At 40.0% G+C, this 24476-nt stretch overlaps 1 protein-coding gene across 4 annotated transcripts in view; it reads left to right on the top strand.

Annotated features, from left to right (window-relative positions):
• Positions 1-24476, top strand: part of PITPNC1 (phosphatidylinositol transfer protein cytoplasmic 1) — an 80657-nt gene that overhangs the window by 43486 nt on the left and 12695 nt on the right. For 3 of the 4 annotated variants that reach the window (XM_042025472.1, XM_042025476.1, XM_042025473.1), the window contains exons 5-6: positions 7280-7351; positions 16414-16509. In XM_042025472.1, the coding sequence (XP_041881406.1) occupies positions 7280-7351; positions 16414-16509 (168 nt within the window). The remainder of the gene's footprint in view (positions 1-7279; positions 7352-16413; positions 16510-24476) is intronic. The other variant, XM_042025474.1, reaches the window with a different exon arrangement.

Below are 24476 nucleotides of genomic sequence, written 5' to 3'. Positions count from 1 at the left end.
GTAAGATTCAAATTGAGCCTCATTTCAAGGGAAACGGATTCTAAAGGCAGGCCAATAACTGGATAAATAAAGCATAATCTTATCGAGTCAAGTACATACTGGTCTGTGGTATGTTCACACCTTATTAACCTTGTAAGCTCCACTCTAAATAAAGAGAAGGACCTTAAAGGCTCAGCATGTTATTTCAGTGTGTGTTAGTGATTTGGAAGAGGATGTGAACAGCAGACTGAACCTTACTGATAGTCTTAAGGTTTTTCAGTTGTAAAATATGAAGGCTGTTGAGAAATTGCATTCAAGCCCATACTCTGACATTCAGAAATGCAGTATGGAATAATTTCATCAATCTGGTTCTCCTGTGAATATTATGGAATTCATAAACATGACTTCTTAAGGATCTGAAATTATGACACCTAAGAAAAAAGGCTCATCAGGCATTGAAAAATAATTTTCAGAATGTTGTTCTGTGCAATGGTTGTGTAAAAAGCCAAGAGTGATTGGATGCATGAAAACAGGAATGGAAATTATACTGTCATGATGTTAGTCCTCTGTAATCTGGATCCAGTTATGATGGCATCTGCTTTAAGCAATGGTATTTGTTACGCAGCAACCCCCTAAATTTGACAGCAAACAGCACATCTGCTACTGGGTATTGGCAACATTATTAACAGCATGTAAAGCAACTGACACGCTCGAGATAATGAGTTTAACAGAACTATTGCACAAGAGATGCTTTTGTGGGGTGGGATATGTGCCATAGTGTCATGTCAGGAGAGCATTTGCGAATGTACCTTGTTAAAGCTGCTGTACGAAAGACTTCCTATCAGGAAGATGACACATGGGTGCTGCCCCTAGAAGTGCTGTATCAGAGCTGGAGCTAATCCTTGAAAGCTCCCTGCTGGCATTGAGAGGGAGGAGAAAGTCGAAAAAATACTTTCAAAGCTGAAACCAAAGGAAGTAATCCAGATTTGGGGGTACTGTTTAGAGATTAAGATATTCCTGTAAAGTTTGAAGTTATAGTGGCTGGGGTGTTACTTCAGAACCATATGTGAGAAAGTCTCTTCAAGTTAGACAGGAGCTGCTTTGGTTTTGATCTTGTCATTAGAAACCTGACAAGATGTCTTGCTAAAATATTTGTTTGAGGTTTATATATAAATCCATTTAATATTGTGATTAGGTTGATGTTAAGATCATACATCTGGGGTACTCTATTGAGGATGCAGCAGAAAGGGAGCCCTACAGGGGTAACTCCAATGGATTCCACTTCATAAGCAATTCCAGGACTTGGTGTGGTCAAGTGCCTCCTGCCCAGCTACACCTGCTCCTGGGGAATGGGTGCTGCTAGCTGCTGGCTTTGGAAAGAATTCCTTTGCTGGACAAGGGCTGGGGCCTTTTTCACTTGGAGGACGGAGAAAAGATGCCTTGCAGCTCTCAACAACCCCTGTGTGCCAGCTTACCACAGCCTTTGCAGATATGTATCTTTAGTGGAAAATATTTATGCTATTCACGGTGGCAAGAACAACTGAACTTTCAGGAGGCTTTGTTATTTTTCTTTCTGAGGTTGCCCAGCCAGATTAGAAATAATTAACTAGAAAGCAAACTTGTGTCTATTGCAAACCAAACGAAAAAATAATTGCATAGAACTAGGTTTCTTTACCTGCATTGGGATACTGTTAGAAAATAAACAGCACAGAGCAAATATCCATTCGACCTGCTCAAGTGACAGTGGAGATTCTGGACAAAAAAAGAGAGGAGCCTCAAGCAAACAAATACTCAGATCACGAATGTTTGGTGACTAAACCATGGTACAAAATCTTCATGTGATCGAAGTACACTGAAAATGAGCTACACAAAGTTTAGCTCTCAAGTTGGAGAACAAAGGGTTTAGGAAAAATACAAAGAGAATTTAAGCAAACTCTTCTGAATTTGAAGGTACAGTTCAAGTGTTTACCAGGGATCAGTTCAAATAGATTTGCCACCTGACCTGAACAACTTTGGTGTTGTTAGCAATATTTCAGTTCTGGGGCTGAAATTTGAAAACAGCTGGATAAATTTTTTGCGCCTAATTTATGGACAAATGTTAGTTTCACAATTATATAAACAAAACAAACATTAAAATGGCATTGTTTGCTCTGTGCAAAGGAGGAGGAGCATTCCTTCAACATGCCAGTGTCTCAAATTAACTTATGAATACAATATAAATTCAGAATATTTATGGAAAACAGTTATGGAACAGAAAGCAGGAGACAACAATTCCTTTGATGATTTATCACAATGACATTTATTCTTCTACAGCAAATGACTGAGGAAAATAAAATTATGTCATCTGGTATGTGTCAAGGCCCCAGAGTGAGAGTTGCTAAATGGTCCATTGCTGACCTGCTGGTTTCTGATTACTTTTGAGAACAGGCATGTTTTGTGCTTCACTTAGCTGCCGGTTTATCCATGAAGTAAATTATCTGGAAGAAATGTTTTTGTATTGTTATTTTTATAATGAGATGACTTGAAAAGGAAAACAGTTGTTTCAGATGAACATTGCTGTAGAGATTTTCCTGTGTTCTCTTTATCTGATTACCAGCCCTTGAAATTTGGATGTAACCCCTCACTCTTCAGTGCAGAAACTTTTCTGCAGTTTGAGGATATGAAGAGTCTTCATCAAAAATGCAGCAGAATCTGTACCGCAGGATTAGAGCCTAATGCCAAGTTACTATCAGCATCCTCCCATCTTACCCCCCGACTCAAAAAACAGGCTAACTGCTGCCATTGTCCTAGGAGAACACAGATTTTTTTTTCCCTTAGGGGTTCTAGCAAAAGGAAGGACCTCTGTAGAATTTATAAGAAGCAAATAATATATCTTTTTAGAGAGCTGCAAACCTGTATTCTCATTTAATAGCTTGATCCCATTGAAATTAGTAATTCAAACTGCTTGAGAGAATTCCCTTTTTCCAGCACTGGCTTATTCCAAAGAAATCCAGCCCCCTCTCTGATGGATGGGACTGTCATTTCCACTTGTGCACGCTGCTTTTCACTTCCCTTCTTCCTCAATAAGCAGGTTACTGTTCCCATGTATCAAAGAAAGAGATCCTAAGGGAAGGCAAAGCCAGAGATAAGAGTTTTATAGTGGTTGGAGGCAACTTGTTAGTCATCGTTCCATCTTCAAGTTATTGTACACAATACAAACAGTGGTTTTCTTTCTTGGCTTGTTTATGAGAGTTTTGCTCCCTTGTTTATTTTCAAGCCCTGGTTTTGCATTGTTCTTTTCCTTTCCACTCAACAGCACTTTTGTTTTGCTGTTTGCCACCTTCCTGTGCTTATCTTGCTTTCCAAATTTTCCTCCCTCTCACTGAGTCACATCTTCCAAATACTGCCATGACCCTGCCCAGCCCTTTCCGTCTATTCTCTTCCAACCTTGTCACCCTGATTGATGCTGGTTTGTGCCATGGGTGACCTGATCACACAGCAGCTCTAGGAGCTCACATGCAGACCTGTCTGGAGGAGTCTGAGGGGAGGCAGTAACATGGTAGCCATTTTCCAAAAAACATTGAATATTCCACCTTCCATCACCCCATAGTCCCACATCCCCTTTGTTTGTTACAGCAAAGTTGGGACTCCATTTCTCTTTCCCAGGTTCTTGATCTTCAATAAATAAATTTTGTTGTTACCCCCTGAGTACCAAAATAGTGCCCAAAAATTTTGAATTTAAAGGATATGATATCTGGAATTTACCCTACAGAAAAGATTTCATTTGCTTGAACACTCTCCCCTCATTGTAGTAGTCATGGTGTTCTTTGTCTGTAGGCTCCATGGAATTTGCTGTCTGAAGAATCTGGTTCCACCTGTGTTGTCAAAATAATGCATGTGTGACCATATGAAAAAAAAGTCATCAGTCTGAAAAGTGGTGGAAGATGAGAGGGAACATTTACATGAAATGTCTGTCTTGCTGGGCTTCTATGTTAAGATTTAGGGGAATATGCTTCTGCTGCTTAAAAAAAAAAAAAAAGGTATTAATTTTTACTGTACAGAAACAAGTGCCAAGGATTGTGGATTAATATTCACAAGGAGCAGGAGAGGTGAAGAGCAAGGCTGAAGTCTCTAGCAGGTCTTTGAACATTCTGCAGGCAGAAACCACATGGAAAATGAAACCAACTGCAACAGTATTGATGAACTGGCATCACTCGCACAAAGCAGGTTCCAGAGGGTGAAGAAACCTCTCTCAGACAAACATATATGCTGAAAACTCCAGTAATTCCCACAGCCACCTCAGGTGTAATTACTGTGCAAAGGTTAATTTGACAGTTGTGTCCATTAAACGATTGTCACACACCGCGTGTTTGACTGTCTCTTTAAGACTTTGGCAAGTGTTTTGGCACACTTCGGTTCTACCCTGTTCTTGTAAGTGTTGCTTATTGCTATGGCAACACTAATCAATCATCATGCTAAAAATAGGCCTTTCGTTTTTCAAGAGGTTATATGAAGGGAATTGCAAATGCAACTGCAGGCTGTACTTTCCATATGCTGCTTTCATTCCTTTCATTCTAACATGGAAATACTCCTGCTCACGGCTGGTAATTACTGTTACAGACTCCTGTTATTGCACTGGGTGCTCTCTTGAGCCTTAAACCTCTCCTGGTTCTTCCAAAATTGAGGTTCCAAATATAGAAAGTTTAGGAAAATAAACAAAAAACCTGGAATGTTCCCTTTACTTGTTTTTGAGTGTTACAGGTGTGCTGGGGTATAACAATTTTTAAAGGAGTTTATAAGATGCCTAAAAAATCTGGAGGTGACAATACCTAAGATGCCTCCTTCGAGAGCTTTACACAAAGAAACCTTATCATTGAAGACACTGTGACTGAAGATTTTGTATTATTCTGTAGAACTTAAGTTTAATTTCAAGTTAAAGATTAAATTTGCCACTGTTTTATTCCCAAGAGGAACCTTGCAAGCTGTAGAGGTAGTGAAATGGAGAGCCGGAAACAGTGCCCTGTGCATTCCTGTGTGTGCTTGGGATCGATCGCCTCCAGGTCAGTGATGGAAGAACACAGGCCCCAGAGGAGGCAGAGCAGAAAGGGAGTGGTGCTCAGAAGAAAAGAAAAATCAACTAAAAGGTTTATTACCTACTATTCACTCCCCAGTTTGATTCTGACTGTTACATAACAATTTTAATCCCCAGTTAAGTAAATATGTGGCCATTTGAGGGGAAAAACACCCAACTTTTTGCATGATGAATAATAGTCTTTTGAATGATGCATAAACAGTTTTCTGGTTCTGCCAGAGCCCTCTGCCAATTAGTCAGAGTGCAGCTGATGAATCATGAGACACATTCTGTGAAATGTTCGAAAATTTGGACCCTGCTAAGTGTTCCTGTAAGGCAGAGAGACCCCCCACAGCTGCTGGAGCAGTGGTTGCCAGTCAGTTGAGTTTCTGAGAGAGATTTTTGCGGTGGAGGACTTTCTGGTGAATTTGAATTTTCATTTGGGGTAAACCCATGTTACCATTTATAATCTCAAATTAGGTTGTTACAGTTCTCTCCTTCATACTAAACACACAGGGAGGCTGACTGTGGGTGGCTTTACAGAAAGTGGCTCTCTAATGAGGTGGCTTGAGGTAAATGGCACTTACCATTCCTCTATGCTATTCTAAGGATCCTTGGTCTTTTCTTAATGCTTCTTTTTTGAAATACAAGGTTAAAGGGTCTCTTGTTTTAATTAGAGTTTAGATTCTGGATCACAAGAATCAACAACTAGATTCAAGCAGTGGCTTGCTGAGCTACTACAAGCAGCCCAATGCAGCCTCACGTTCAATACATGGAACAGTGACATTTCAGTGTCATGACCTGACTCATTGCTGACAACCTCTAGACAGTGATTGAAAATAGCAGGCATTTCTTTAATACCAAGGTAAAAGGGAAATCTGGCATTTGGCTTTACTCATAATTTCCTCTGAAACTTCAGCTGTGCTTCAGATCAACAGTATGAAGGGGGTTTTGCCTTCCATGGCACCAGAACCTTATTTTGAGGAAACTCTCTCACTTGTTTTTTCGACAAGGATTGATTCTAGATGAGCTTATTGAGTACTGGATATCCTGTGACCAGAAGAAAACTGAACAATGACCTGTTGGGTGATATCCATTGAACGAGGAATGTATTTGCTGCAGTCTCCAATGAGTTGCCTTCTCATTTCAATTGTTGCACTACACCTGGCCTCTTAAATCCCTTCTTCCCTTACTCACCAGCCCCTCCCTTTGAAAAACTCTCCAAATGTTTTCAAGCCTGAACTTGGACCAACAGCAGTGTGAACAGTGAGGCATCCAAACATCCTCATTGTATATCCTGTATGTACAGCCCATGAAGGAGTAATTTGCCATAGGGGATTAGTGATGCATCACACAAGGAACTGGCAGTTAATGCAAGGAAAGGCTTGGTGACTAATAGGAAAGATGCTGAACTAGTGTCCTTTAGAGCTGGTTAGACAGCTGCTCTATCTGCCTGTCTGAAAACTTGCTTTGAAAGAAGAACTGTGAAATGATAAATAAAATATACTTGAAATATTTATTCTGTTGGAATTATGTTGTGTACTATTACAAATTCTAGTCTTCATAAGCCAACTAAGCTAAGCAATGCTCAGAAAAATAAGTTTATTCCCATGTAAATACAGAATATTAATCTTTAACAGAAAAATATTGGTGCTTTTTTTTTTTTTTTTTTTTGGCATTATTATCTAAAGATTTGTTTGGATTTAGTATAAAGGAATTTTCACAGGGGCTCATAATCCATCTTAATTTCACTAATAGGAAATTGTGCTAAAATTCATTTCTCACTGAAAATTAAGAAAAGCCCTCACACATGAAAGCATTGCTGTCTGTTTGGTCAGGACCTGCATCTGGTGAAGTGTCATTGGGTTATTTTATATGAGGGATAGACTGGTCTATGATGAGGGATATCGAGTTGCTCTCAAGATCTTATTGAATTGAATTTCTAACAAGACATTCAGGACATTCATACTCCTGGGCATACTGAGCATGAAAACCATTGCATCTCATTATTCCAGAGTGCTTATACTGATTTATTTATACCTTCATTTTGTTTTCAGCTTTTAGATAGAATCTCTGCATCCCTCCAGAATCATCAAACCTTTCAGGTTTACATTCTGTGAACATTTACTCTTTTTCTTGAAGTAATCTGAAAAAAATAAGAAAGCTGATACCAAAAGGGATGTACTGAATATGTCAGCTGATGAAGCAAGGCGTATTTTTTGTGTTAAACATACTTTTCTTTTGTTGCAGTGTTCATTTTTGCCAAAATTCTCCATTCATATAGAGACAAAATACGAGGACAACAAAGGAAGCAATGACAGTGTAAGTATGACACCTTGTGCAAAATTTGATTTAATCCTCTTTGTTAACCACAGTCTGTGTCTGGGGCCTCTAGGTCTCTCAGTTTAGGAAAAAGGCCCCATCAGACTTGTGCCTGTGCCCCTCCCTGGGTGTTCTGGTCTTGAGCAGCTGCAGAGGAGTTACCTCTGAAGCACCAGGAGATGAAAGATCTGTGTACACACCTTCCTTTCTGCCTCTCCTATTCTATTTGTTCCTTCTCTAAACACAACATAATTTACATATGTGAATTTAGTCCTGATAAACATATATGGAAAGTAAAGAAAAGATGACTCTTTTTTTTTGGTGTAATTGTATTCCACTTTATGTGTTTTACATTATTATCTCTGAATAAAGGGGGTTGAATTCCAAGGAGGTGTCAGGAAGAACAAACGGGAAACCAAACAATGGTCAGAGTTGAGAGATCTTAGTAAACAGCTTCAGGAACAATGGCTGTGCACTTAGGTGATGCTTTTGGCAGTCACTTACCTGAAGTTAAAAAGTTTTCAGAGTTAGAGCTTAGAGATGAGAGGGACAACTAACTATGTAAAATCCTCCCTAGAGGAAGGGCAGGAGTGAATTGCCAGCAGCTGCTGCTCAGAGAGGCTCAGGAGCAGAAGGCAGGAGGTCAGTCAGACTTTGCTGTCCAGACAGAGAGCAAAGCAGAGTCAAACACCTTGCAAAAAAAAAAAGAATAACTTTCAATAAAGCCCGGCATGTAAAGCTTGAACCTTTGGGTTCATATACTAATATGTTTCTCCCTCTTTCATTTTGGTATGCATTGGCTGCAGACTTATGGGAGGAAGTTTCTTGTAGGCATGAAATAAAGTTTAACTGTCTGGAACTTTGATCTGTAATACAGAGACCCAATGAAGGGGTGTTTGAACTTATTCTTGAGAAGGAAAAGGCAGTAAAGCAGATTTTAAGCGTTCTGAGCACAGTCTTCCAGTGTCCTGGGGTGTCCCTCCAGCAGCCTTGGTAAGAGGAAGATGTTCTCTTTTCCAGGTGGGAGGTACATTTCCCTCAGCCCGCTGGGCCTGCCTGTTCATGAGGCTGACAGCTTTTGTGCTACTTATGGCAGAATAATTACATGTACAAGAACCAGGTGGAATTTGGAATAATGCTTTTGGCATGCATTTTCCCACTGGGAACATGACAGAGATCATCTATTAGCTACCAGGTATCAACCACTCACAGTCACTGCTACTCTAAGCCAGATCAGTGAGTGAGTTAAAAAGAAGTTTATTACATTACCAGCTAGATGAACATTGTGTAATTAATGCACTTTTTAATGTTCACTCCTGCTTTTTGGCAGCACTTTAATTCAGAACAAGCCCACACCTTAGGTTTTGGGAGGGTGCAGACTAATTTTCTGGTGCATTATAATGTCAGCAGTGAGCAGATATTATCTGGGCTGCTGTCTGACAGAGGAAGAACTGAAGCTATTTAAGCAGAGTGAATTCTTTCAGTGTGTCAGCTTGTGGCTAAAATACTGTGAATCAAGCCCTGAACAGTATCCAACCAGGGAATTTAAGATGGCACAGAAGTGGGATACTCCAGTGATGTAAATCAAAGAAACTCTATTCTGCTTGAATCCAGCTCTTCCAATGTCATTTTTACCAGAGTGCCAGTGGGGTAATATCATATTACCTTTCTATTGCAGCACCTGAGTCACAGACTAAGTCAGTGTTTACCTAGATTAAGAGATTTCACTGACCCTTACTTGAACTGAGGAGGAGAAAGAGCAGCTGAATTAGAGGGTTGCACTCCAGTCCTAATTTCCCTGATCTTGTAATTCTGAGAGCTATGCTGTTCACTGGTGTGAACACAATAAACCAATGGAAGATCTACGTTTTTGTGCTCCCGTGACCTTGACATGGGACCACAGACATGACTGGAACAGCACTGAAATGCTGAAGGTTCGTAAACATGAAAAGGCTTCTGTTAGTCCAGACACCTTGGAACTAGGAGTCAACCTCATTTCCATTAGTCAGTGGGCAGGCTTAAATTTCCCTTAAGAACTGGCAAAGTGTATTTCTCCTTTGTGTCAGATGAGTTTAGATTAAATGTCACTGTTTGTCTGCTTAGAAAACAACAGGAAGCATAGCATCCATTCCTATAGATTTCTATACATACACTTTATTTTCCTTCATTGCAACTATCAGCCTTGTCTGATGAAGAAATAATTAAACCAAAAAATACTTCGTAAATTTTGCAGTTGTAATGCAAAATAGACTGAATGAATGTTAATGTTACAGTAATGAGGGCAATAATACAAGTCTGATTTTAATCCAGCAATTTCTCAATAATTTTTTTTAGATCATACAGGTTTTCTGAAATCTTTGCACTCTGATCTATTCTTCATTTCCATACTGTCTGATAAAGTAGATATTGATTGTGAAACATACTTAGATATAAGGATATTAAAACTAATTCCATGGAAGAAAGCCCATATAAATGGTCTTGGGTTCCTGTCATTTGGTAGGCTGGTATGTTATTAGAATTATTTCATGTAACATGTTGCATTGTCTCATATAATTCTACCGAATTATTGCAATACATCTTGATGCAAAGTTCCTACTGATTTTTCTTCCCATTTGGCATGATAGAAGATACTAGTGATACTAATGAAAGACAGTATCTGCTCTGGAACCTGATTTTTCTATGTCTTAGACTTCATTATCATTTTAACCTATTTTAAATGTGTTGAAGCACTCTTGTTCCAATCTGTTAAAGTTTGCAGTTGATTTGCACAAACACTGACAGAAAAAACAATGGACAATAAATGCCCTTATTTAGGTAACCTTGCTTAGTAGTGCAGAACCATAAATCCATTCAGCTGTGATTTCAGTGCTCAGCTGATTTTGATGTATCCCATGTAGATGTTCCATGGCAACTCTGTCCTTAGAAAAACAGAGCCAGTATTGGATGAACATGTTAGTACATCAAATATTGTCCCTGCTACCTTGCAGCTTTACAGTTTCATTAATGCTGTCAGAAACTGGACCAGTGAGTCAGTCCAGTCAGTATTTCCTCTTGCAGGTCTTTTTTAAAAAGTCAGCTTCTTAAAGAGAAATTTTATTTTGATTTTACTTCTATTTTAAATTATGAAATGGAATTTCTAAAAATTAGAATGTTTTGTGAGATGTAAATGACACAGGAGGTGGCATTTGTAGAGTACATGAAAATATTGCTTCCCTTTGCATCCTGAGCTGCTTCCATTGGTCAGGGTCACAGTGGGCAGTGCTGGGCAGGGGGAAGTGCAGGTGCCTACAGCCAACAACCTCGGTGAGCACAGACAAGTGTAAAAGAACACAGCAATCGCACACTTCTCCCATAAGGAAAATTAGTACTTTAGGAATTTGAATATAGATATGCAAAGTCTGTATTCTGAATATTGAACACATAAGGTACATCCAAGAGAATTCTTACGGTTATCTACTGAATGAAATGGTAGAAATCTGGGCAGAAGGGTGTGAGTTACTTCTTGTGTGTCAATAAAAGGGGTGTGTGCTTTCCATGAGAAGACTTCCTTAAGCTCTTTTTGTATTTGCACAGGTATTTTCTTTCAACGGTCCATTGAGTGGTCAGTATTTGTGTCACAAAGGGCTAATTTAGTCAAACTGTCATCCTGCTCTCATTTCTCTCCGATTTCTTCTTCCTACTATTTCAGTGTACATTACAGACACACGCTTTGGGTTTTTTTCCTTTTAGTGGGGAATACACCAACTGTGCATTACAATCAACTGTTGATTTCAGAGGATCCACCGTATGGCTCCAGTGGCTGCTGTAATCAATGCCCAGCCATGTCACACACAGCAGCGCCGTGCTGTCCCTGCGTGTCACACTCTGATACGGGGGAAAATGTCTGCAAAGCAGCTGAAGGTACAGGAAAGGCAGAGTGGGGACAGACACTGCTCAAGTAAATCACTGAATCACAGATACATTCAATTTTCCTATTTGTTGCACAAGGACCATTATGTTTGACTGACTTCTGTTGTTTTGTTTTGTTTTGTTTTTTAGTCACAGAATTAATTGCTGCTGATATTTGAGCAGTGATTTTTTGCCGTCTGATGGTGACTGGGGAAAGCAAAACAAGTACAGCTTGTCAAATAGTTCAGAGGTTGTCAATAATGAAAATTCACTGTATGTAAAACTTCCAGTGCCTTGCTCTTTGTAGCATAACATTTTTCTCTGGAAAACTCAGTGGCTAGATCTTGATTATGAAACTAAAGTAAAATAAATTTTAGGTATGGCAGCTAACAAGAAAATCCATTTCTAGTTTGGTTGAGTTTAGAGTGGTTTTTTTCTCTATTTTTGTCTCCTATCTTAGTAATGTGGAACTAGGTTGTAACAAAATTGAATATAGCACATGGAAATTAAATGTAAATTCACTATTTAAGGCAACTGCCTTGAAACACTGATTCCAGCTGAAAAGGATTCAGCTGTGCCCTGGTTTAGCCTCACTGCACTGCAGGATCTCATTCTGGAAACCATCAAAAGGATTGCTGGGCATCATTCAAAACACGGCAAAGTCAAAGCAAGGGACACTTTTAGGGTGATTTTATTTGCACCTGGACTTTTCCTGTGTGATGATATTGAGCATCCCACAATTTGCAATAAAAAATTCATGATTTTATGAAGCTTTTCCCCCTCTAAGAATTCTCAAAAGATAAAGGTAAACAAGTGGAAAGGTTAGGCTGAAATTCCTCCTGAGTGAAGAGCTCTCTTTGTTGAACTGCAGATCATATGTCCCAAGAACATATGGCTATCGCAGAACATATGACAAGGCCCACACTGACAGAGTGTGAACAAGTGATATGGTTGTGCCTCTACTTTTTGATTTTTCTAAATGAACTACTGAAGTTAGTCAGTAAATCTGGCACTTGAAGTAGATGTGACTTAAAAAAACTAATCCCAATAAATATTATAGTCTATTACAGTCTTGGAAGCATAACTTCTTTGACATAATTTCATAAAAATCCATTTCTCTGTCCAGAAAGTACAAATCTTAATGAGATATTTTATAAGAGATGGAATAATAGGGAAGTCGTGACATGGAGATCAAAAGGAGCAGGGAGCAAGGCTGCAGATAAATATGTAACTGCCTCTCCAACTCTGTGGCACACAGGGATATTCCCAGCCAGTTCAGGGAGCCAAATTCCCTGTTCTCAAAGAGAGATTCAATCTTTTTCCACAGAAAAATTGCTCCCAATTATGTGTGTCCACATAAATATTTTTATCCAGTGAACAGGTTTTAAATTGGTCAATTCCTGTAATCTCCGCCCAAATAAATCTCAAAAGGAAATTAAGGGAATTTGGAAGTAGCTGAGGTTGGAGCATGACTTACTGAAAAGTTACACACTGAATAAACTCTATGGATCGAATTCTGAGTCAGAGTTTTCCTTCAGAAAAATAAGAGCTGCAGTGGAGCAGGTGACACAACCTGCTCAAGGTGTGTGGCAACACACTGGGCAGTAGCCAGTGGTTCTGGCCGTGGCAGTCTGCAGAGATGAGAATTTCAAGGTGGAGAGTGCCTATTTTGTGCCTTTTTTTAATGGAAGAAAAGGATTGTTCTTGCAATATTTACCACAATTACAACCCTACCATGAATTAGCTGTCTCTTTACAGCCTTCTGATCACAAACTCCTCATGTTTAGGCTAGGAAAAAAAAAACATTTTGTAATAATGACAGAGCCAAACACCTTCCAGCTGGTAATCCCTTGGATGGCTCCTTTGCTCTCGAAGACGGAAAAAAACATCGCAAGAGAGAATAATGTATTATGAAATAAAGCCAAGCCAGAGGCACAGATGTGACCCTCGGCATCCTGGTAGTGCAGATGAGTGAGGAGTTTGCCAGTGTGGATGGAATCAATGCATTCAGCAGAAGCTGGCTTTATACTGTTTATATCCAGTCCAGGTTAGCTCTGGGGATTGGCCATAAAAGTTAAATTTTAGATAAATGACATTTGAATAAAATTGAAGCCAACAACTTAGCCTGAAAATAAAAGAAAATGGAAAAAAATAGAAAAAAACGCTTATAGAAAAGAGGATATTAAATTTCCCATCATCTCCTAACCTGACTTTCTGTTCTATTCCTGTAGCTACCAGGAAAAGGGAAGTCACTAGCAAAGGATGTGCCAGGACATGTCCTTGTAGGGTAGGAGGGAAACAAGGGAATGAAATTGAAGCTCACCAGGACTTAGATTTCTGCAGCACCCTGTATGAGCTGTCTTTCTTGAGGTTCTGGAATCACCTGCCGGGGGGGGGAGGGGAGTTGTGTGCTTTTCTTTTGGTTGGTTGGTTGTTTGATTGGTCGTTGGGTTGGGGGGGGGTTGGTTGTTTTGGGGGTTTTGTTTGGTTTTTTGGCTTTTTTAATTTTCACCAGAACAAACCATTGACGGTCATAAAGAAGACCCAGTTGAAACTTTTCTCCCATTTTCTGTCATTCTGTGGGTGATGTAGTCTAAATCATGCTGAGTTTTCATCCCTCTTAGGAAGAGGAAGTAATAAATGTTTGTTGTAAAAAAGCTGTCATGTTAACCTCCCAAAAGTAAAACCAAAGCCCACAGCAAAAAGGCCACTTCAGTCTGAATGTTGCTCTTTGTTTTCCATTTGATTGTGTATTTTAATCTCAATTAATTACTTGGTTTCCAAATGTAAAGCCTGTCCAGTTCTTTCCAATATAATACTTAATAGTCTTTCTACATCATCTTCTTAAGGATACAGATTGTTCTCACCATTCAGTTTCTGCACATTTGCAAATACAGTTGCACAGATTGGGAGCCTTATGCTTCTTTTTGTGGCCTTTAATCTTTTCCTTTAAAACTTTCAAGTTTCTCTAGTCTTTTTGATCCCAACCACAATAAACCCATCCTCCCTACAGGGTTTCAGGCAATCCAAGATTCTGTGGCTAGGAGAGGCAACAAGAGAATTAGAGCTAAGAAAGAAATCAGTCTTGTTCTCTAATGACTTCTTATTTTCAACTGCTGATAGAATGAGAAGATTAAATCTCTAGCTGCAAATCTTGTGAGGACAATCTGAGAAAGGGAGAAGCATAAATGGTTAGACAACAAGTTCTGCTGGCAAAGGGAAGTGAGAATGCCATACAGCAAACTTCTGGAATAGAGGAAATGGTCAGAGGCAGCCTCAGCAGCAAATAAGGCATTGTTGAAATGGTTGAAAAATTCCTCCTGGTTTTGACAGATTGGCAAAGGCATCTGTCATCCCCACTTCCATCACAGCATTTTAAAGAGAGAAAAGGAATTTAGAACTATTTTCATATGAGGTGAAATATGTGGATCAAGCCTGGGACAGACCACGGCACATTTCTTTGGATAAGATACTAGGTAATAATGTCCATTTAGGTCCTTGCAAATGGGCAGAGATTTGCATGTGCTTGAATTTATGGGGCTTGTACCTAAACCATGGACAGATTCAGAGCCTCAGCTGACCTGGTAAGGTCCATTTAAGAGCAATTTCCATTATTTTATAGAGATTATGGTGAAATACATCTTGTTCCAGAAATAGTTCAACTGATTTCATCAGGGGCTGCCCTGTATTTCTGAACTTGTTTAGGCAAAAAGCAAGTGAGGAAGCTTATAAAAGGTGACCTATATTATATATATAAACACAGAAGTGATTTACATCAACGTACCCAATTCAGAGAAGGAGCACTACAGGGGAAGGGCTGCCCAGCACCAATTTGTTCAAATAATCAACATAATTTTTTTGCAAAACAACGACTGGAGAAGGATAATAATACAAATAAAACCAGGATGGAGTTTCTCTTTCTCAGTTCTTCTGCAGTGTCAGATGTGTGAACATGTTACATCCAGCTCAGTGAGCCTCCAGTGTTGCCTGTTTTATTCACTACCAAGACAAGTTAAAATTGTAGTCAAACTTCAGCTTTTCCTGTATTTGAAGGATGATTTCCTGAGCCATGTTCTTCCTACCAGCTGGTTCCTGTGTTCACTGGAGTCCATTGCTCTTTTTGAATGCTTTAAATGGGCAACCCCAATGCTTTCAAAAGTAATGAAGTAGCATTTCTGTTACTAAAGAGTTGCTGGCATTTTGTATTTTTAACTGTTCCTCTAGAATTAAATTAAATCAACAGAGCGTTCACTGCATTTATTTAAAAAAAAGAAAGAAAGAAAGAAAGAAAACAAAAATATTTTTGCTTCCTGGAAATTTCAGCTATAGAACATTGTGCCCCAAAGGAAAAAGCACATTGTGAGCTTGCTACTGATCCTGACAGTGGATGCACAACTTCCCTGAATTTCATGGCACTAATTCATGGTAGACTTTTAACTTGGTGCTGTTTCTAAGTCTCAGAATCATGAGGGAAATGTATTGCAGACACAGTGTAAGTCACATGGGTCACTGAGATGCCTAAATAATTAAATTATGGACACAGGCACAGAAGGATACTGTGCTTCAGCTGCAAATGACCTGGATTTCCAAAATATCCCCATCGTTTGCCTTGCATAGAACAGGAGACTTGCTGTTCCAAACGAGGTCCTAAAGAATTGAAATATGTGTGCACGGATAGATGGGGGAAGCTTGCAGCTTCTGCTGAGGCAGTTCAACCAAAATTTTGATTCTCAATGTAAGAACAGCTTAGACTGAGTGTTCCCAGCAAACACCTGTACGTTGCTGTAGTCCTTAGAGGGAAAAGGGTAAAAACACCCCGAGTCCAGAGAGTTGGGTTTTTTTCACAGTGACAGATTCTAGTACAAAGATTGGAGAATACAGTAAAACCAATCCAAATTGTTGACTTTACTGTTTGTAATCAAGGTCTCCATTTCAAAAAATCCAAGAAAGAACAGCAGTGGAAGCAGGAAGTGCTGAACACAATGTGTGCAGTAGGGTAGAGAATGTGACCATGTTCCTGCAAAAACTCAAGTATCTTACACAAAGCTGTTCAGGCACAAGCCTAAAATACATTCTGTTGCACAAGTCATTGAAACTGCTTTTAACAGTTATTCCAGGTGGATTTTGTGAGGGTGTTGTTCTCTAACAGCTTTGAATTTCTTTAACTCTTGCAGATTTTTGACAAAGAAGCTAAAGATCTGGAGCGAGAAGTCTGCTTTATTGATATTGCCAGTGATGAGATTCCCGAGCGCTATTACAAGGAATCAGAGGTAAGAGGCAACTTAGCTGTGAACTGGTGAGGAAGGGAAGGTAAGAGGCTTTAGAAGAGACTTGATAGGAATCAAAACTGTTTTATTTTTGTATAAAATCTTGCTGGTCAGTAATATTTCAAAAGTGTTTGGTCAGAGGAGAAGCAGACAGCAGCCTCTCTGTCTAGATTGCCTGACACTTTCTTTTGCAGATGATTCTTTGAAATGCTTTCCTATCCTTATCAGAACACATCCTGTACCAGACCTTTGATATTCAGCTGAATTATTCCAAACTAGAAAAGGCCTTTTCTTTGCATTATGAAGCTCAGTGAAGAGTTTTCAGATCTGAGCAGTTTTAAACATCTCTTACTTGCATCCCACCCTGAACAGTAGGTCCTGCAAAGTGCCCAAGCCCAGCAAAGGACAGATGTGCTGCAGTGACAACAGGGCTGATGCACAATTGCTTGAGGGGAACAATGACACAAGACCAAGAGGGACTGAAGCACACTGCAGAGTGCAGCAGATCTGCCAAAAAGCATCAATGGCAGCAGGCACAGTCACTCTCCAAAAATTCCCTTGGAAATTGCTCCCATGTATATTTGATGGAGCACATCTTTGAAGAGCATGTTTCTTCTAGGTCAATGCAATTCACTGTTTGAAATCAGCAGCCACCATGCAAATGAGGATGAGGTCTCAATGTTTTAATCTCAGAGTTGAAAAATGATGGTTCACAACAAACAGCTAGAGAGGAATGATCAGACCTATGCTCACATTTAATTTTGGAGATATGATTTGCCTCTGGAGCCAAGTCTATATTCATAGCTGGCAGTGAGTATGGCAGCTGTTTAACTATCTAAAATGAGACTACATAATCATTTTTAGGATAGAAAGTGAAGACTTGCCAAGGAATATATTTCTATACTATAGGAGACATGAGTTTCAGGCTAAAAAAGTCAAGTACTTGTTATCTTCCATTTATATAGATCCTACTTTGAATGTTATGTACGGGTCATAAACCAAAACTGAGTCTACAGCAGAATGAAAAGTAATTTTATTACTTTCCTTAGATAATGAAACCCATCTGTTTAGTACCAAAAATTATATAATACTCCTGAAACAGCTTATTGGTCCCATCATCTTATCTGAACTCCACGGATTCTGGCTCCATTTAGGAATGAGCTGCTAATGGAATGGGTCAGCATTTGACTGTACTTTAAAGAAATCCTGTGAGATTTTTCATCCCAGTCTCTGCACTTCAGAAATTGTAAACACAAAGGTAACGTCCAGTTTTGCAACTTTCCTGCTCATTTTTAATATCCAGCTATTAAGCATAATTTCCCTATTATTAATCTCCTGATACAGAAAACCAGGCTCATCTTAAAGGAGAAAAGCATTTCAGAGTCTTTGTGTTGCTATTTCATGGACAAATCCAAAGACCTGATTCCAAGCAAAATGGAATATTATAGGGGTTTAAACAACAAAAATAGCCCAGCATCTGTTGTTTTTTTCTGTACTGATGGATGATTTTCCTGTTGACTATCAAACTCTGTTTCAGAATTCATACAGAGCAGTAAGAACATGTTTAGCATTTAACTGTGCACATGCTGTAATTGATAGTGAATTAATAATAGTTGAAAACAGTGGATCTTACAAAGTTTACAAACTATGGGGGTTTTATGCTACCATATGATGAACATGAAGCCAAATTCCCATTTCTGATGAGGCCTCTTACATAATTTAGAGACTATAAAAATTTTTTAATGTTCGTAAATGTGATTTTCGTCTGTTTTCAATCAGAACAGTAATTCTATGCAAATGATAAAGAGTTTGTGTTTCCCAAATAGCACCTTCAGAGATAGCTAAACCTGGTTAGTGTAAGCTTTTGAGAGGTATTTTAGTTGCACTAATAACAACAATTTGGCTGCTTTTAGATCATATAATCTGAACTGATACTAAGTTTAAAGATTAAAAGTGAAGTGCAATCCTCAGGATTTAACAATTAGATCCCACAGGATAAATGTCCTGACTCCCATCCAGAAAGACCAATGAGAACAATTTTAACTTCCGGCATGTCAGTAATCTCTCCATTTCAGTGGCTCTTTCACAGGCTGAAAATAAAGCAAGTTCTTTATCAGGGTCAGTGTGTTTGGCAGCTTCTAGAAATGAGCTTTAATTTTCTTTACATCCTGATGAAAGCACATTCCTCTTCAATTAAAAATATACTTCAGATTTAACACCAAATGTCATTATTTAGCTGTAATATTTCATACTAGAGAGTGGCTTAAATAATTTAAACCCTTCACACACTACTTCCACTGCTTGCTCAGTGCTGGTGCTTATGAGCCTGATGGTAGAGGGACAAAGCCACTGCGTTCTGCCACCTATGATGTAAAAAGAAGTTTTTCAGTTGTCCTGACACGAATCATATAAATAGATTGCATTTTCGTTTACATAATAGTGATTCCAACATAAAAAGACAAAATGTATAAACCATCCTTGTATATATAATATTCCATTTGAATTGAACAGATCATTCTCACCGGTGCTGAGAGAGGAAATGTGTTCCATGAAAATGTCCTGGCTGAAGGGAAAATGATTGAATTCAACTTTGTGCATATTTGCTTTTCTCTCCTTCTAAATATTAACTAAAATTGAAAAGTGAAGCATCCAGTTAGCTGGAGGCTTAAGGAGAGCTGTTGCTTCATGGCAGGACACTTTAAGGGAGCCTCTGCCAGTAATACTGAGGGATCTCTTAACAGAATCATCCAAGTGATTGGGATTCCCTTAAGGATGAAGGGCTTATCTGGCAGTGTGCACAGGAGGACTGAAAATCACCAAGTCAATAGTGAATCAGAAGACAGTTTTGTGAGCTGTTACAAACACTTACAGAGTCCAGTTCTGTCTTTTGTGGGGGTGAGCTGATGTCTGCCCTTGTAGAAGGCTGGAGGAGGTGGAACTGCAGCAATTCAGGTATCCCAAAGCAGGTGACCTCCCTTTAACTTCATGACCATCTACAAACTCCATCGTGAAGTAGCCACATCTTAAATATAGGGTTTTTTTACAAGCATGGGCCTAATCCTTTAAGTTTTAAGAAGTTTAAATGTGAGGTTTCAAATGGAGAAAGGTTGATTCTAGATCCCAGCTAACAGGTTTGCCTGTTTGTAAGGAGCCACGTGTTTCCAAATCTGGATGTACATATGGCATCAAATACAGAATTTTGTATTTCTGTACAGAGAATGTACCAGCCAGGTAAGAGTAGTTGTACATTTTGTGAAGTCATTTCCTTGTGACTTTACCATCGGTGAATATGTATCACCAGCTATATAGACAGATATATTTGTCTGAAATATAGAAAAGAACAAAGCTGAGCTATGCTGAGAAGTGAGGGCCTCCAGTGAATCATTCATGAAATGAAACATTTACCGTGGATGTGAGCTACTGAGCAAAATGTTCTGTGCAAACATATTCAAGTTCTCAGAATTAACAATGTTTCATTTCCTGCTTATAACAAAGCAACAGAGAGCTGAACAAATGGAATAAACTTTTCAGGCTGCTTCTAAACAGATTCCATGCAGCTGCTGCAGTTTTCTTTTTCCATTGCTGGCTTTTCTCCTTTAGCACAGCTGCTCTGTGATAGGTCCACCTTACCTCTGTCCAGGTGCTTTCAGAGAAACAAAACCTCTGTCACATCACTAAATGATGGTAGCTGAAATAATCCAGCTGCCTCAGCCCCACAGTGAGTGTGGGCACTTTGTCAGCACAGGAGTTCAGTGCAGGATATGCCAAAATTATGAACATTTCCTTTTCCTTACTCATTTAGTATGTGAGTTTACATAAAGGCTGGCTGGATTATCATATTTTAGCACCTCAGAACAGTCCCAATATTTACAGTTCTTAAGTATTTAGCTGGATCGTCCAGAAAATACCATGTAATGGAAGTTTTTTTTAAAGTCCTTAAAAAATAACTCCACATAAATGTTTATAGTAGCATCTTTACATCAAGAAATCTTTCCTGAGGCCTGGCTATAAGAGCTGAAATCCAAAACCTAGCAACTACTGCTGATGCTGAAATGCCAGATGACAGGTATCAAACCCGTGATTGGTTCTGAAATTCAAGATCAAACAAAATGGTCTTCAGCTTAAAGAGGGAAAAAATGATTGCACTTCAAAAGCACCATGATATTGCCATAGGAGTCAGAAAAAATTAATCCAGGCATTAATCCAGGAAGGAAGGATCTGTTTCAGGGACATCTGGGTACTTCCAGGGAGAGAACAGGATGCGTGGCACAAGCAGGGTGCAGTTTCACCTCTGGGAGCAGGTTCAGCCTGGGGACCTTTGCCCATGCTGGAATGGCCACACAAGCAGCAAGGGGAAACAGAAGGATGGCAAGGCTGCCAAGGTGTCCCATGCAGGTTCCCAGCACACACAAGGAGGTGCTGCCAGCTCCAGGGTGGAGTGGCAGCTTCCAGCCAGGCCTGATACCATGGCAGAACTGAGGGCAAGTGTGCCATGCAGATTTGGAGATCTTCTGTAAACAACAAATGCATTTCATTATTTAACTCCAAGTACAAAGTAACAGCTCAGAATTAATTGTGAAAAGGCATTGCAACAACCCAGTGCTATGTTGGTGTTTGCTTACTGGAAAGGCTGTTACCATTCCATGTCTGATGCTCGTGACGTCCGTGAGGAAAGTTAAGTGAATAAATGCTAAGTGATAAATAATATACTCCAGCAATAACCATGTTGAGCCAGGACTCATGGTCTAAGTAATAAACCCTGGGAGAGTGCTATGTTTGAAACTATATCCCATATGCAGGGGCTTTTATTTCATTGTAATTTTACATTTTATTCTCAACTAAGCCCAGCTCATGGGTTATTATGTTTCTGCTCTGTTGGCAGAAGTGCTATTTTTAAATCACTCTGCACCTGGCAATAATGTATTGCAAATACAGAGTAGGTTTTGCTCCTCTAGCAAAAGGATTTGCCAGATGGGCTTTCCTAATAAATTGTGTCTGATAAAAGGACGAGAAGGTTATTTAAACAAAAAGATTTTAGCTATGCCATTACATTTAAAACAGATTGAGGATTTTACCAGTAGATAAATCAAGGGGAAAATAGTGCATAGACCCAGTATTCTTTGGATGATGCCTTCTCTAGGAAGAAAGGCATGGGTGTCTAAAAGCAAAAATAAGGAACACACAAAATTAATTATCTAAATAATAACATAAAAGTGGGGTCAGAGCAAAGTTCAGCTTGCCCAGTTTCTAGTCATAGGAAGAAAAGCTTCAAGTATGTGTGCTGTGAGAGAAGCAGTGCTGGGTGCCACTGTAATTTCTAGTTGCTTTTAATGGAAAATTATCAGCCGTGCTTCATTTTTTGTTATAGAAGGACCTTATATGCCTAATTGCAGAAAGAATTCCAGGTTGTGAGTCTTAATCTGGCAATTTGAACCCACGAGTTAGGCACATAAAATCATTCTTGTCCAAGTTCTCATTAATTTCAGTGGGCTTTGGAGCAGGCATGGAAGAGCAAAAGATGAACAGTCCTGGTCCCACCAAAGTCCCTCTGGCAAAGCCTGCTGCCCATGGCTGTGGTAAATAACAGAGGCCAAGGAAAGGTGTAATTACATGCAAAATATAGAGGTGAATGTACAGGTTCTTCCCCTAAAGGCTTCCTTGTATGTACCATAGCACAAGTGCTGAGACAGGATTTGTTCTAAAACAGTCAAGATGTTGTTAAACACATAATTTTTTAGCAGCTGGGTTAAAGCCCAGGGCTATTAGTTTTCCTTACAACAGCTCACCTCTGTCAAACACTTGTGCCCTTTGAATTGATGGCCCAGACATCGAATTCTCAAGTTGACTTTGCCCAATGTCACTGTGTGCCTTACATCCCCCTGCTTGACTCTTGTGCAGCCTTTGAGTCTCAGCTCTCTGAGCAAGCACTCAGTAAAGTCTTTAACACCTTGATCTTTCATACAGCAGGCTTGAAATCTGTTCCTCTGAGGTCTGGCTTCCATTCATCAGTCTGCAGTTTTATAGTACCAATATGTTAATGTTTTCAGAGAAGCAGGAATTTCCTAAGAGCTGTTTGATGTGAGTTGCCTGTACTGTCCGTCATCATCTGGCTCTTCCTGTGGAGCTGTCCAGACAATTTGTGACTAATCCTCATGTCCTTCAAGAAAAAGAGACAGGATTAAGGGATGCAGAGGTGCCGTCCCTGGGTGCTGTTAAGGGAATTTGCACCTGGGAGTTATGTCATGGATGAGTTGCATTGCAGTTGGTGGGTGATTCAGGGACCAAGTTCAGAGTGATTCACCCTGTGTCCCCTTGTCTGATGGGTTAAACTCCCCAAACCAAACCAGACCCAACTCATAAAACTTGGGACCGAGCAGTGATGCAAGGCCATTATTCATTATTTCATTTTTAGGAATTATCAATATTTGATACTGACTCAAGTTGATTACATTAAATCCCTTTGGACTCCACTGAAGTTATGCCATTATAGATCTGGTTATCTCTGAAGGGTGTTGGGGTTTTAGGAGCTCTCCTGGTTTTTTTGGGGTTTTTTTCTGTTAAAGGAATTCCCCCCCCCCCCCCCATACATGTTGCTAGGAGAACAAACCTGGGCGCTTAAGAAAACCGAAAGACCTGGCTGCTCCTTTTGTTTCACCTGGGTATGTGGGCAGTTGGGTCTCTGGCATTCGGACACAGAGGAGTCTGCTTTCTTCAGCTGCTTTTCCTTGTGCTAGAAAGCCCCGGGATCCCAAAGCTGCCTTCCCTGCCCCGCTAGGAGCCGGGCCGTGGCCGCCCTGCCCCGCCGTTGCTTTGAGCCTTCGCTACATTGTAGCCGTGCTCGCCCTGCCTGCCCAGACCTCCGGGGGGTTTCTCTGTTTGGATACACCTCCTCTGCCACCCAGGATTTGTGCTCGTCCCTGCCATTCCAGCCTGCCGTTCCAGCCTGCTGTTCCCGAGGGTCTGGCCGGACACCGGGATCGGCTGCCCAGGGGTTTGTGAAGCCTTTGTTCCATCCCTCCCGGGATCCCAGGGCACCGGTGCCGCGTGCTCCCCGAGCTCGCTCCGGAGCGCCCCCTGCAGCCGCGGGGGAACCATCGCACCTGCCCTGCTCACTGGGAGCCGCCAGCGCCCCTGCCGGCTGCGAGCGGAACTGCACCCGAGGGGAAAGGGCCTGACAGCCGAAAGGCTGGGACTGGGTTTGAGATTGTTTGCTGTTACTGCCATAGTTATTGCTGTTTGTTTGACTGGTTATACACATATAGATATATAATAGTAAAGAACTGTTATTCCTATTTCCCACATCTTTGCCTAAAAGCCCCTTGATTTCAAAATTATAATAACTCGGAGGGAAAGGGGTTGCATCTGCCATTCCAAGGGAGGTTTCTGCCTTCCTTAGCAAACACCTGTCTTTCAAACCAAGACAAAGGGTTATAAAGTACAACACTGAATTAAAGTGTGTATCTGAAATGCTGAATCAATGCAATGGCTCCATCACACCAGTACTGTATGTGAGTGTAAGAAAGAGCAGACCCTGACTTACAGGAAACTATTTTCCTTTTTAGAGATTCTTGTTTCACACAGGAATATTTTGCAGGTATATTTGAAATCATATTTTCTGCAATTATTTCCTTTTTCAAGGAACCTCCTACTAGAATGTTACACCTTTCTGAATATTATGCCTTCTTGCCTTTTTTCTTTTTATTAGTATTATTATTATATTGATTGCTCCAGGCAATGATCAATTATTAAACAACTCTTTCAACCAGAAAATGTGTAGCTCCATCTGTGGTTGAGCTTTGTTGGGTGAGAAGATGGGCAGCAGCCTGTGACCATGAGCTGTGCTGTACAGGGGGATGTTGCTCTGATAAATGATGTTGCTGAATTGTTTTTATGGTGATTTAACATTGAAACCTTATTATTCTGTGAGCTCAAAGTCTCCCCTTTGCAAAGCCTCTGTCAGCAATAAAAGC

This window comes from Corvus kubaryi, unplaced genomic scaffold, assembly GCF_017639235.1.
Source record: "Corvus kubaryi isolate FWS band 111438036 unplaced genomic scaffold, C.kubaryi_AGA036_p1.0 37272, whole genome shotgun sequence".
NCBI lineage: Eukaryota > Metazoa > Chordata > Aves > Passeriformes > Corvidae > Corvus > Corvus kubaryi.
This window is presented reverse-complemented; position numbering and strand designations above follow the sequence as displayed.